Source organism: Vicugna pacos, chromosome 7 (assembly GCF_048564905.1).
Source record: "Vicugna pacos chromosome 7, VicPac4, whole genome shotgun sequence".
Taxonomy (NCBI): Eukaryota; Metazoa; Chordata; class Mammalia; order Artiodactyla; family Camelidae; genus Vicugna; species Vicugna pacos.
The window spans coordinates 80,550,159-80,564,279 of record NC_132993.1 but is presented as its reverse complement, the minus strand read 5'-3'; the positions used below and the strand labels follow the sequence as shown (position 1 = coordinate 80,564,279).

Genomic DNA, 14,121 nt, shown 5'->3' with positions numbered 1-14,121 from the left:
GCATTAAGATTTTTACTACCACATTTCATCGATTTTAAGAAACATTCTTTCATATAATAACATCTCTGAATTTGGAAAGATCAATTACAACTGATGCATCTTAGCATCGTGTTGTGGTTTAACTGTGGCAACATTTTTCCTAACTAGTGTACAAAATACTGCTACATCTCACAATCAGTGCTGTCTTAGGGTAATAATATTAACATCTGTAGTTTAAATTATCAATTTCAAGCAACAATTTCCTTGTCCTCCCAGCCACTCTTCCAACATAAATATATAACTGAAATGTTAGGAAAAACTATCCAAACACAGTTCAATTTTATATAAAATATTTAATTTTTAAAACACAGGCTATTCATGTCACATAAATATCTTCAATTTTAGGTTAGCTGCTATGGTCAGCAGAATTATCAAGTGTGACTATTACGAATAATAACTTAGATACTGTCACTTATAGGAAAGTCTAAAGCTCTAGGACTCACCATATTAAAATTTCAGATACTGGAATACTGTAGCTATTTTGCTAAATTTCAAAATATTTTTTCACTTCCTGCAATGTAGTTTATTGTAAGTTGTTAGTACTCAATATTCAAATAAAAGCAAAATAATTTTTTCTTCCATTCATTTCTTTTTCCCAAATAACAAAAAAAATTCCATCAAAAGATAAAATGGTCAACTGACATCAACTCATTTTATAGCAGTAAAATGTAAATTATTTACTTTAAAATATTCTTACTGTCACCAAACTACAATGCTTCCCATATACTGTTATGAAATGAAGGTTCACAAGTCAGAGGGCACAGGGTTAAAAGACTGACTTTAGAACTGGAGAAACTTCCATTCGGTAACAGTTGTTCCAATTTAAGGTTCCAATCAAATAATAAGTTACCAGGAGAACAGTTAAAACAAGATGGTTAATTGGCACAACTCTCATTTCCAGAGTCTATTTTGCCTTTTAGTGCTAATGGAAACACTGGTTATTTACCTTTGGTTCCTTTCTAGAATTATTATAAGTGTATGTGTGTTTGAGTGTGCACAGAACGTTAGTTAGACTTGACGTAACTACAGTTTAAATAGGGTTAGTCCATCAATCTTTGTTGCTTTTAATAGAAAACAAAAGTTAAAATCAACTAAAACAAATTTACCCTAGGTCTCGCAGAAGTCATAATCAATCTCACAGAAAAAGAGAGGAGGGAACGTAAGAGGTTTTCTTGCGCTACTTTTTCTTTTTGCTTCAATAAATTCAATCCAGGCAATGTTTCTAGTTAACAAAGTGAACAGAGTTAACTTTGTCTTAAGATGGTAACTGCATTAACTTAAAAAATGGTGTTTGCCACCCCTCCCCCCATGAACTTTAAGGGAACTATGCAAATTCAGTTATGAAGCTTTGCTTCTAGGCTCCTGCCCTCCAATTACCCATGGCAAAAGGAAACGGGGACATATGGCAGCCTGAAAGAAGACGGTACCCTGAAGTTCTCACCTAGCTGCTGCTTTCAATCATTTAAGTGACAAAGCTTTTTAGAACTTCTCGCAAGTAACCAAAGGTGCTGACTGCAGTTGCACTCCCTTTCTCTGCTCTCACGCTCCTATCAAGAGAAGGTGGCAGTGGAAGGTGACACAGCTCAAAGAAAGGAGAAGAGGGTGACAGACGGGGGGATGGATCTAACAGGAACTGAGCTGAACAGGCAGCCCCTCAACACTTGAGAGCGCCCTGCGCCTCCTCACTACAATGCACTGATTCCCTTTAGAGATAAATGGGTGTAAAGGTTAACTACTTCTTCAGACCTTAAGCTTACCTGTTAAGGCACTTACTTACCCTCCCCACCCCACCCATATTTTTCATATAAAACCCACTATTTCGTTTGAATGCATTTTGCTAGGCTATGATAATCTGCAAAAAAAAAAACCCAAAAATAACGTTGACCATCTTTTTTTTTTATAAAACTGCTGCATCAAGAGAAAGGTTGTGTTTTATTTTCTGAAATGAGCACAAAGTACACCTTTCACAATAACACTGAAAGCAGGTGCAAAGACTGACAGTGACCTTTGACTAAAGGTAGCTTTGTAAAAAGAAAAATACCAAATAAATCAGTGCCCTTTCTGATTGTTGTAAAACTGGGGCGGGGGTGGGTGGGGGGGTCAGTTGTTTGTTACATAAAAGTTGGTCCAAACTTACAAAAAAAGCACAAATGTGCATAGTTCAGAAGATCTGCAAGAGGGCCATAAAAGACCTTTATGTCCCTAAGATTAGCATCCACTTAAAACTGCAAGAATACAAAATAAAATTGTTAACTAGAATTTGTGAAGATGTACAATCAATAGATCTAGTTTGTAGAACAGCATGAATTTAAGCAAAGGTTTTTTTGTCTTTTTTTTTAAACTATTGTATGCAAGACCCTTTTCCACATAAAAATAAAGCTGTTGTTGAATTAATATTATTCAAGTCTCTTGGATTGCTGCCTTAAACTGCAGCTAGAAAAGTCTTTCCAGATAAAAATGATGTGCCTGAGGAAAAACAGATACTCAGTATGGTAACCCTCTGCCTCGCCCTCTGCCAGCTGATGTGCTAATGTGTCCCCTGTATCCTTGTGAATATCCAGGTCCCTGGGCAGGAGAAGTCCAGGTCTGTCCATGCATGAGGCCAGGGCCGCCCGGGGTTTCCTGTAAGTTACCACCATAGTTATAGTTGTGTATCTTTGCTGGCAAAGGATGAGTACTCTCTGGCCCTGTGGAAGGGTCACTGCTGTTTGCCAGGACTGCGATGGGGCCATGGCTATATTCAAATCTATGGTCCTTGTCTCCACTGAACAACATGGGACCAGCATTGAGGTAAATGTCTCCATATCCAGCTACCGAACTGGGAAATGACTCGGAAAAGGCAGAAGGCTGAGGTGGACCACCAGAATGAGATGAAGGAGTACTGTAGTTATCCAAAGGCTGGATGTCTGAGTTCGCAATGAAGCTGCGTCGTTCCAACGGTGGAGCGGAGCCGCCCCCGAGACCGTCACTGCTAACGTACGGAGCAGAAGAGAAAGAAGAGGATCCAAAATTGTCCTTGTAGTCTGAAGTGGGTACGTAAGTGTCTCCTGCTTGGTAATCAACACCACCTTCTCTTTTGGGGTCGTCCTGCGGCTGATGCTGGGCAAGTAGCTGTAACAGGGCTGCTTTCACCCCGGCATGAGGGTCAGTTAATGAAGAACCAGTGGTGGGTCCGTGCTGGTTTTCTGTCCGATAATCCAGATCCTCTTCCGTGACCGGTGGGGGTTCGGGGGGTTCAGGAGGCCGCTGATCAGGAGGCAGAATGCGAGGCCGGTCTGGCTCTGGCGTGAGCTCCAGTCTCCTCATATCCTGGTGCTGAATGAGGTCATCTTGCCCTGAGTGAAACAAAACAAGAGAAGAGAATTAAAAGTTACCATGGGAAACTAAGTGTTCAAAGTAGTCAACGTTTCCTAAAGAACATTAGAAGTTCCAACTCTGGCAAGAAAAAAAAGTTAAATGAAAAGGAAAAAGGAATATACAATCCTAATATTGCCTGCTCCCATTTAAGCCTATGGTGATGGTGACTGAGCAGTTTTACTGTATTTGACTTTTCAAAGCTATCTCACATGTATCTATTTACTGCTTGAAGAGCGAAAGCTTCTGCATACTTAAATTTTCTGCTCTGGCAGTCCTCTTGTAGCTGGAGTAAAAGACGATTTCTTCACCACAGGCTTACGTGAGAAACACCTACAGCATTCGTAACGAGTTCCTCGCACACAGATAATTCATTAAAGACTCAAATCCTAGGAGCACACAGACTATGAAACCAACCTCTAACCAGTGACCTACGAATTTTCAGGACACCTCCTAGCAAACCTGCTAAGTAACACGCATTACAGACGACCATAGACAGCAAGAAAGCGGTGTGAGCGCGGCCGTGCTGGGGCCTGCTGTCCGCGCACTCACCCGCTCCCGGAGTGCCCGGTTCCGGGGGTGGCCTGAGCTGCAGTGACACTTCATGTCCCGATCCGTTCTCCCTCTCTTCGAGCAGCATGTCCTTCTGCTTTGAGTGCTGGGCCTTTATTAACTGAGTCAACAGAACCGCAAACGCGCTCTGCACAGCTGCCTGGGTGGCGTCCGTCTCCACTTTCGGCGGGACGTTCTGAGAAGAGGGCTGAATTCCTCCCAGCGGTTTCGAAGACTCCTGCTGTGGTGTTGATGGATCTGTCTGTTTTTCACCTGTTGCCAAAATTCCAGCAGGAAGGTTTATTTTATTTAGCTGCTGTTGAGTCTCAGAGTTTACCTTAATGTTCAACACTTGGACAAAATCGGCCATATTAACACTTGTTTTAGATTGTAGTAGGTTTAGTAGAATTGCCAATTCACTGTGGCTTAACTGCTGTCCAGGGCCTGTTTTTACTAAAGACAAAATTTATGTTAATTAGAATTGCCATAATTCACAGCTCCCCCGCCCCCAAAATAGCTCTGCACTACCATATTAAAATGTGCATTTGTGGGGCGGTGTTTAAGAAATACCTTGAAAAGGGAATAATCTCATTTTAGTTCAATTTTGTGTACTTTTAAGATGTAACTGCACATAGAACAAACAAGAAAACTGCAGTCCATTTTGAATAAATGATCTTTAAGGGTAAATACTTCAGAGGGAAAATTAAGACTACTACTAGAGCCCCGTGAGACAGACGCGAGCAGGAAACAGCAGCTGTGAGTGGGACTGAATGATGATGATGGTGACAACTACAATTTCAGGGACTTTCTAAGCATTTGGTATCTTTTATTCCTCACAACAACCTTACAAAGCATGCTGTATTGTTGGCCCCATTTTTTTTTTTAACTGAAGAAGAAACTGACATTCAGAAAGACTAAATAACTTGCCCAAGTTGAGATCTGAACCCAGGTATTCTGATTCCAGAGTCTGAACTCTTACCACTCACTGCACTGCTTGTCTAAAATAATGCCTATTTTCTAAGAGCCTAACCTTATCTTTGCAGACAATTCAACCAGGATGTTGCAGACTGTCTGATAAAATATTTTTTATTCAAATTACTTTTTTAAGTTAAGCCTTATGGGTAAGTTAGGAACTCCTACAGAAGCATGTTCATCATGTGCATATAAGGTGGTATTAATTCATCACCAGTAAAACAGGTGAAGTTGTTTTTCTTTTTCCAGTTTTCAGTTTAGACTGGTAACGGTTTACAAAGGCTCTCGTGCAAGTTTATCTGAGTCATATATAACAAGGCTCAAATGCATACAATACTATTGTGTGAGTTCAGTGATCGCACACTGACAAGCAAGTTCCACAACCACAGATGACAGACTAATAGAAAAGAACTCCAAGAAGATGAAAACCTGATGATTAATGTTATCATTTTCTATGTTCTCTCTTATATATAAAGAGAGGTACTTTGAGGTACTTATTATACTTCTTAATATTATTTTTAGATTAATTCAGAACAAACTCTTGCAAGTTCTCCCCGTGACCCGCAGGGATGAATAAGGCACCAAGCTTGTCAGCTGCACCCAGGAGCCAGCCTTGCTCATCTCCCCTTTCACTTGTCTATCAGCAGAGGTGAGCTCCCCATGAGCTCAATGCAGCACTCTTTACTATGGTGTCTAACCTCCAGAAGCGGCATTTTTATTTCAGGACACTTACTGAGGATGAAGAAAATGGAGCACAGAGGATTCATTTTTATTTAAAAAAAAAAAAAAACCTAGAATTCTCACTTCTTAATAGTGATAGTTTGGAAAAAAATGCAAAAAGAAAAAGAAAAAAAGAAACTCTTCACTATTAATGAGCTGTTAAATATGTAGAGCTAGGAAACAGTAACAAAATGACCCCAGAATTCATGTTTTATCCGCAAAAACAGAGTAAAGTAACTACCCTCTGTTTCACTAGGTTTGCTAGTGGAATACGGACGTCGGTCCCATGAAGAGCAGAGATAAGCCCTGGTGGTCTTGTTAAGGAACATGACAACCGTTGCCCAGGACACCCCAACCCTCCTGTTACTGCCATCTCAAATCCTTTTTCAGAAGTAGATGGTACATAAAACAGGGAACATAAACACAAATTAAGAAAACTTGTTGCTTCTTTTGCCTTTCTCTAAATTTTACGTATTTTTAACATGAGAAATAATATTGAACTTGATATAGATACAGTGTACAAGAGGTGTGTTTTCTCCAAAGCTGCATATAGCAAATATTTTCACATATAAGGGGAATCCACTATTTCAAGAAACTCTGAAAAATACTTTTCAGCAACAAGTAACAATTTATTTTGGTTTTTAAAGTAACAAGTATCAGCACTTTAATGTAGTCCAGCCAAGGTCAAGTATAAGCTTGCAGATTACATGGGAAAGCATTAATGGTAATCTTTCTCAAGCTTTCTCAGCTAATCTACTCTATATTTATACTCAACACCAAAAGTTCAATCTGATCCAAAGATCTGTTTCAATCAACTAACTGATCAGTCAATATGTACTCATCTCTTACTAAGTGCTGGGCTACTTCTTCATGTTTAATAAATCACCACCTCCACATACATATATTTATTCCCTATCAGTCTCTGTCTTCACTTAAAAAAATTAAAGCTGAATGCTTTCTAGATCTTTGAGGCAAAATGAGGGAGTAAATTCTATTTTTTTTAAAAGTTGCTAACTAAATGAGAGAATGAATTTAACAACCTTCTGACAACACTGAAGAGGTTAGTTTCTCATGAAGAAGCTTAACTCTTACAACAGATTGAGTCAGAGGAAGAAATTTAAGTTTCCCCAAAATATCCTTCTATTCCATACTTCAAGCCATTCTTGGTGCAGTATCAGATTCCAGTCTTTGAGATTTTGTAATACAATGAGAAATACATTAAAAGTGACCTAAGGACACTATAAACAGCATGAAAGAGCTTCTGTTATGACTTCCAGCTGTTTTCCTTATCTTTCTTCTCACTCCTTAAGCATCCACAGACACGGAATGCTGAGCCTCACTGGGAACAGCACTAGTAAAAGACCTACCGACTCCTGCAATGGGGAAAAGAAGAAAATGGAGAGATGTGACCAATCACTGATCATATGTTACCTGATGCTCCCTTTACAAATTCATCTTACCTTGGGAGTGCTTAATATTGTGGTGCCAGTAGCTGTTTAACATCTGTACCGGCACAAGCAAATAACAAGGAAATGTCAAGCTCAGTGAATAAACCTTAATACGTTCAACTTTCAGCCAGAAGTGCCTTAACACTAGAGCAATATAATTAACACCAGCCACAAAACACAGCGAAGAAAACCAAGCCGTGGAAGAACTACTGACCAGGTGCTACATTCGAGTTGCCCTGAGATTTCAGCTGTGCAGACGGCAGCACGCCCTGAGGTGTGCTGGTTCTGCTGTCGTCCATGCCCAGAGACAGGTCCTTTCTGGGGGCTTTGACTGTGGAAACATCATCAGTCATGCCCATCTGCTTCTGTCTTCTTCGCTTTTTACTCCATAACTCATGACAATCTTGCCATAAAGGAAGGCTGGAAAAAAATAATATTAAGCTGTTTGTCAATCATGTTTCTTAACAACAACAAAATGCTAATATTTACTAAACAGCAATAAAGCCGCCACCCCTAACCGCCCGCAAGTTGTTTTTAAAGGTTTCACACACAGGCTTTGTAAATTCCCCCAATAAAAATCATCCTTGATGCCCCACATCTCCTTCACGAGTTCACCTATACAGATGAATTATTTTTGTGGTTTCTGAATAATCAATAAATAGTAACTTATAAAAACTATGAATGAAGAATATATGTTCATAAAAGTAGGTCACTATTACCTTCAGTGCAATCTTTTAAAGACAATTCTTATCATAATATGTCATACATTGAATAGGATATGGGAAAAAAAAAGGTGAAAAATATATGCCACTTACAGAAACTAGACATAGGATAAAAAGTAGTGAAGCCTAGGAGATAACATTTGTGAGAAACTTTCTAGCACAAGCTTTTTACTTTTTAAATACCCTCTCATTTGCTTCTAAAATCAAATGCTTTAGAATTAAAACTGATGCTATGGAGGAGTTTCAAAAATAGGTAATCCAGGCTCATCACCCATCACTGAGAGTTCTGAATAACTAGCAACTATAAAAAGTATTCACAATTCTGAAACAATTCTACCCCGTGTAATTCCACAAAACTGACAACACTGCAGAATAACTTTTGTTTAAAGAAAGATCTGAATAAGTATTTTCTTCTTACCCTAATAAAAAAAATCCAATGGGAAGTTACTATGATATCTATTTTAAAAATAAGAAAATTGAGGCTTGGAAAGGTTAATAAACTTGCCCAGAATATCTACAAATTCCCTTAAGCAGCCCCAGCCTGGTCTTCAACCTGGATATGCTGACCTCTAGGGAGACTTTCTGAGGGAGTATACTCTGGAATTGTTGTAAAAGAAGTTCCATATCCATATGTCTTCCTTCCTAAAACTCATCTTTGAGAAGGGCCTGCACATTCAGAAAGTTCTTTCACACCTCCTCTTTCACAATTACTCTTATTTCGTGTTATAAAATAAAGGCATATGCGACAATATGGTCAAACTTTAGCAATATTAATATTAAGTAAAAAAAAAAGTCATTCCCAAAAGATTACAAACAGCATGACACTCTTTTATAAAACTAAAAGCAACCAAAATTGTAAAATGTAACTTTTTATGAGTACATACAGATGGCAACAAAAAATATATACAAAAGAAAACAGGCATGATGGTTACCTCAGGTGGAGGAAGGCAAGGGGGACAGGTCATGGGGGAGAGGCTGTGATATGATTAAAGTAGGTTATTGTCAAGGTTCTAGCTTTTATTTGGTAGGTTCATGGCTGCTTATTAACATCATCTAAAATAACTAATTAAATTAAGTAACTAAAAGAAAAAAAGAGAGCCATGCATGGACCAATGATGAGTGACACAAGGATTATGATTAAACCAAGTCTATGCACCTGAGGTCCAAAAACAAAACAAAGGCATACCTCTCAGCCATCTTACTATGGTGCATTGCCTCAGCGTGTAAAAACCTCCTGGAGTAACAAACAAAGGGACAATTTGAAATATTGATATTGGGAAGCTTTAAGGCATCATAAACCCTCCAAAGACTTTCCTTTCTGCGTGTGTGTGTGTGTGTTATAAGATGTGTGGCCTTAGCTTCTCTTGGGTTCATTATGAATCCAAACACACTGTGGCACTGCAGAGTGGGGCAACTGGAGTGATTTCATTTCTTCCATCCTGATGTTCAGGGAATGCACTGCTCTTGTGGGAAAATTCCATGAGAGTAAAGCAAAGAAATCCACTAAAAAGGGGCTTTTGTTCCCTCCCACAATTTAAAGGTAAGAGGCTTTATGGATGGTCTCAATCATCAATTCAAGGAAAGAGAAACATTACCCAACAAATAGCTAAACAGGACAGGCTAGTGATGCTGACACTCAGAGGTAGCAGGAATGCTTTCCAGGACAACCAGATTTTTATGTGTTTTTCTATAGGTTCAAATACTGGCTCAGTCACTTACTTACTGTGTCTCATTAGGCAAGTAACTTGACCTCTGTGCCTCAGTTTTCTTATCTTTAAAAATGGGGTTACCAATACCATCTACCTAACAAGGTAGAGGTAATGTATGTTAACATATGTAAGCATGTGGACAGTGCTGCCCACACAGTAGGCACAAGCGCCCATGCCTCATACCATTTATCATCATTCAATAAAGTTTAAACTATTTTTTATCAAATCACATCATGAAATATTTATTCCAGTTACATACTAGAATCATATTATTTTATGAATTGTTTACTGCTTTTTACTTGCTTTAAAGAAAAAATGACAGACAAGCTGCTGGTCTAATTCACTTTTTAGCAATACTTTCTTTTTCATTAAATACATCAAAAACATTTGACAGGACATCTAATACAATTAACTTTTCATCCCCTACTCATTTGTTTATTTCTAAGAAACCTGATGACAAGAGTTTAATACATACAACTATTTCCCAAAAGAACATCGTACCTTTCTTCATAGTCCTTACCTTCACAATTTATAATTTTAACTACCCATTACATATGAAAAAATAATAATGAAAGTTGTTATATTGTTTATATAACTTTTTATTTAAATAGTAAATCAACATCATTATAATTCTGAACTAACTGCTTTAGTGATGTATCTAACAAAGATGTAGCCCATATTTATTACTGGTTTACAGAATGTTTACCAAAATGTGTACTAACATGTTTATTTTTCATGGAAAAAAGCAGTCAGGAGTGTTCTGATACAAATTAAGTGAATTGAGGTGACGTTTGACAACATGAAGAGGTTCCCACTCGGTTATGTGGAAAATATTTTCAATAAACTGAATGGGATAGCTATACAGATTTTCACAAAAATATGTATTTTTCAAATGTAACGTAAACACAATTTAACAAATGGATTGGTTAAGTAGCACTGAAATTACATGTTGACTTCCTAACCTTTTCTAAGTATACTGGATTAAACAAGTGCTTAATAAAAGAAAAAGTAACAAGCGTAACATGAAGTAATGTAGTAAGTATTGGTAAAGCTTCTTTGGTTTATTGTCTCAAAATTTGAAAAAAATAAATGGTTAATCACTGGATAAAAAAATCTTTTGGCAAGTCATGTGGTTTCCAGTTCTTTACTGTCAAGAAAATCAAAGGAGAAAGAATCTTAAGTTGACATCCAGAAGGTCATTAAAATAATTTTTGATGACAGATCACTATGATTTTGGGGATATAATGTTGAAGTTCAAAGACCTCAGTGATTTAACTATGACAAAACTTCATCCAGGCTCAAATACTGATTTATAAGGGCACTTATAAAAATTTTTAAATTATAATTAATGTGGAACTATGTCTAATTCTAGAATAAATATTAATTGACAGATATGCAAATTACTTGAGGGAAAACACTCTTAGCTCTATTTTATTAACATTGCATCTCCAACAAAATTTATTGTTTACTTTCTTTTTAAAATGAAATATGCACTAATAATATGTGCAATAATTTAACCATGGAGGAAAAGAGCTTTGTGGTCAGAGGAAAATTTTTAAATTAAATTTCCATTATTACATACATATATTTGTTTTAAAGAAGTACAATAATTAATAAATTACTTTCAAGCATAAATATATGCTACATTAAAAACCTGCAGAAGCAATGTAAATTCAAGGTAAAAAAACAATGTCCAAATGTCCGTTCATAGATTTTATAAGTGCATGTTGATGAATATCAGATGCTAAGATATTCTGATTCCTCTGGTTACATTTACAAGAGTGATGCAACTGTTCCATTTAAAAGTGTCAACACTATACTACACTGAAAATTGTATCTTTTGCAACTATCTGAACCCCTGATTTTAAAAGTTTAGAATGTCAACTTAAAATGTGCTCAATAAATTTTAGCAAAATTCTTTCATGTGGGTCACTTTTAAAACAAGAGATCAACTTAGTATTACCAAAAAAGGGAGAAAAATGACATTATATTCCTCTAGATGTGACACAGCAGGCATACATCACTACCCTAGGTAGTATTCTTGCCCAAAACACAAAAAATACTAATTACTGGTTACTCTAATTCTGATCACAAGAAAGTAATTAAAGCCAGATTGTAGAATGTCTTACAAAACAGCTAGCCCTTCAAAAAGATCAATGTCGTAAAAATGCTCCCCAAAGAGTGATTAAAGACTGAAGAGACATGACAACTAAATGAAGTATGTGAGCTCTGAATAAATTCTTCATCCAAACAAAACAAAACAAAACAAAAATAAAACAAACAAACAAAAAAAAGGAAATTATTGGGCCAACTGAAGAAATTTAAATATGAACTGTCTATCAAATACTACAGTGTTAAATTTCTTATGTTTTACAATACTGTAGTTACATAGAATAAAATTCTAGTTATAGATAACATGGTTAATTTTTTATAAGTGAAATGTCATTTCCACAATATAATATTCTAATAGTTCAGGAGAAAAAATTATATAGAGTGATAAATCAAGTGTGTCCCAATATTAGTAAGTGTTGAATGTAGGCAAAGGACATATGAATGCTCACTGTACTATTCTTCCTACTTTTCTATATAGAATTGAAGTTTTTCCAAATCAAAAGTTAAAAAAAATTCTTTAATGGGGCACTAAAGCCAAAATTTCAAGACTGCTGATACATACAATCCATGAAACAATTCAACAGTGAATGATTCAGGTCCCTTCACACATCAGATGATAGATGCTTTTTGCCTTTTGAATCATCCCACAAAGGCTATTCTTTGTACAGTTCAGTAAAAATTTAAGCTAAATATGATGGTCTCATAAAAATATAATAAGATCAACCTAAGTAATTAAGTGGAAGAGCCAGGATTTGAACTCCAAAGCCCATGCTTGTTCATTCACAATATACTAATTGTTATTATGTGGACACATTATTGTAGGGACAAGTCTGCTTTTATGACACTCATCATCATTTTTTAAATTACTAAGAAAATCCCTACAACCATTTTAGATCTTATCAAGGAGAACCAAATGGACTGCTCTGTCCCCTTTCCTTCCCCCAAATCAATCGTAGAAAAATTACAGGGGCCACAAGGGAGTGAAGGTCTAAGAACCCAGCTATTCTGTCTGACTCCCAAACTCTGCATTCCCCTGCTCCCAAACCCCCATTAGACAGTAAACTCGTTCTAATCTGGGCTTTTGATACGAAATATTCTTTTATTCAATGATAAGAATTTTCTACTGTGTAGTATGCTAAGGAGCATTTCAGAACCTCTTTTTGTTACTGAACTAACCTGAATTTGAGAGCTGGCTCCACCCTTTGCCAGATTTGTATTCTTGGGCAAGTTTCTTAACCTCTTTGAGCCTGCTTCCTCCTCTATAAAATGGTGATGATGGTAATAATAATACCCACCTGACAGGACTGTACGGACTAATGTATTCCATGGCAGACGCTTAGCACAGCACTCAGAATTCCAGCTACAGCAGCTAGGCTTGGTAGGCTACAGCAACAACGGCAGTCGTATTTTTTAGGGTTGAAATATTCTAGTGATTGGCTAGAGGAAGGCTGCCTTTACTAGTCCTACGGCTAGCTGAACAGGAAGCAAGGTTCTGCATTCTAGACGTGCAAATTATGTGTGTTGTTGCTATTCTATTCCTTCTGATTTATTCTTTTTCTTCTGACTTAACTAATCATGGAACAGTTTCTGGTAATTCATATAGATGTTGTTAAAATTGTCCATTCTGCATGTTAAGGGTTTTAATATAATAAAAAGCCACTTACTCTGGTGGAGGCATTTTTGAGGGCTCCACGTCCCGCAGGAACTCACACTGAAGAGCCTGCTCTGCAGTGCAGCGCTTACTAGGATCCAAGGCGAGCATGTAATCAAATAAGTCTAGTGCGGCTGCAGGAATACTGGCGTGAGAGGATTACAAAAGTCATGCATGTTCTCTGACACAAGCTGAATGTTTCTCTAAGAACTTATTCTAAGTATTAGCATACAATGGTATATTTTATTATTCTATAGGCAATTTGCTGTTTTAATATAAATTAAGAACTGAACAGAATAGTTTCCTATAACAAGGTAAAAAACTGAGTTCAAGTAACTTGAAAGGTGTTTCATTCAGTTTAAACGGTATTATTAAAGTTTTTTTTGATAAACACTGAATCAAACATACAACCCCCGATCACTGAATCCATAATAATGGTGAAAGGGTCATCTGCATGTAGCACAGGGAAACTCAAAGTGAAATGGCATAAAGAATTGTGATCGGTCTACCTTAGGTCAGAGGATAGAGTAACATTTAGAATCCTCAAGAAATAGCTAAAACAAAACAAAACAAAACAAAACAAAACAAAACAATGCAACATGGATGTGTAAGCATCCCCTTCTTACAAAACAAATTCTTCTCTTAACTTTCGACGATACTGCTTCTTTGGTTTCATGGTGTTGAAATATGGAAGTTTGATTACGTCAGGCCACACTGCAGGGCATGGACTCCCACATATACGGCTGAACAACGCACAAAAAGAAGTTTATCAGTATGAAATACATTAAAAAAATACAACTGCTATACGAAGCATTGACTCATTTTTAAATACACAAAAGTTC

The 14,121-nt window shown here is 37.0% G+C and overlaps 1 protein-coding gene across 2 annotated transcripts in view; it reads right to left on the bottom strand.

Annotated features, from left to right (window-relative positions):
* Positions 1 to 312: 312 nt before the first annotated feature.
* CDK13 (cyclin dependent kinase 13) overlaps positions 313 to 14,121 on the bottom strand; it is a 99,567-nt gene continuing 85,758 nt past the window's right edge. The window contains exons 10-14 of one of the 2 annotated variants that reach the window (XM_072965237.1): positions 13,906 to 14,022; positions 13,293 to 13,424; positions 7,300 to 7,505; positions 3,946 to 4,398; positions 313 to 3,374 (exon numbers count right to left, since the gene is read on the bottom strand). In XM_072965237.1, the coding sequence (XP_072821338.1) occupies positions 2,524 to 3,374; positions 3,946 to 4,398; positions 7,300 to 7,505; positions 13,293 to 13,424; positions 13,906 to 14,022 (1,759 nt within the window). In that variant the 3' untranslated portion in view covers positions 313 to 2,523. The remainder of the gene's footprint in view (positions 3,375 to 3,945; positions 4,399 to 7,299; positions 7,506 to 13,292; positions 13,425 to 13,905; positions 14,023 to 14,121) is intronic. The other variant, XM_072965238.1, reaches the window with a different exon arrangement.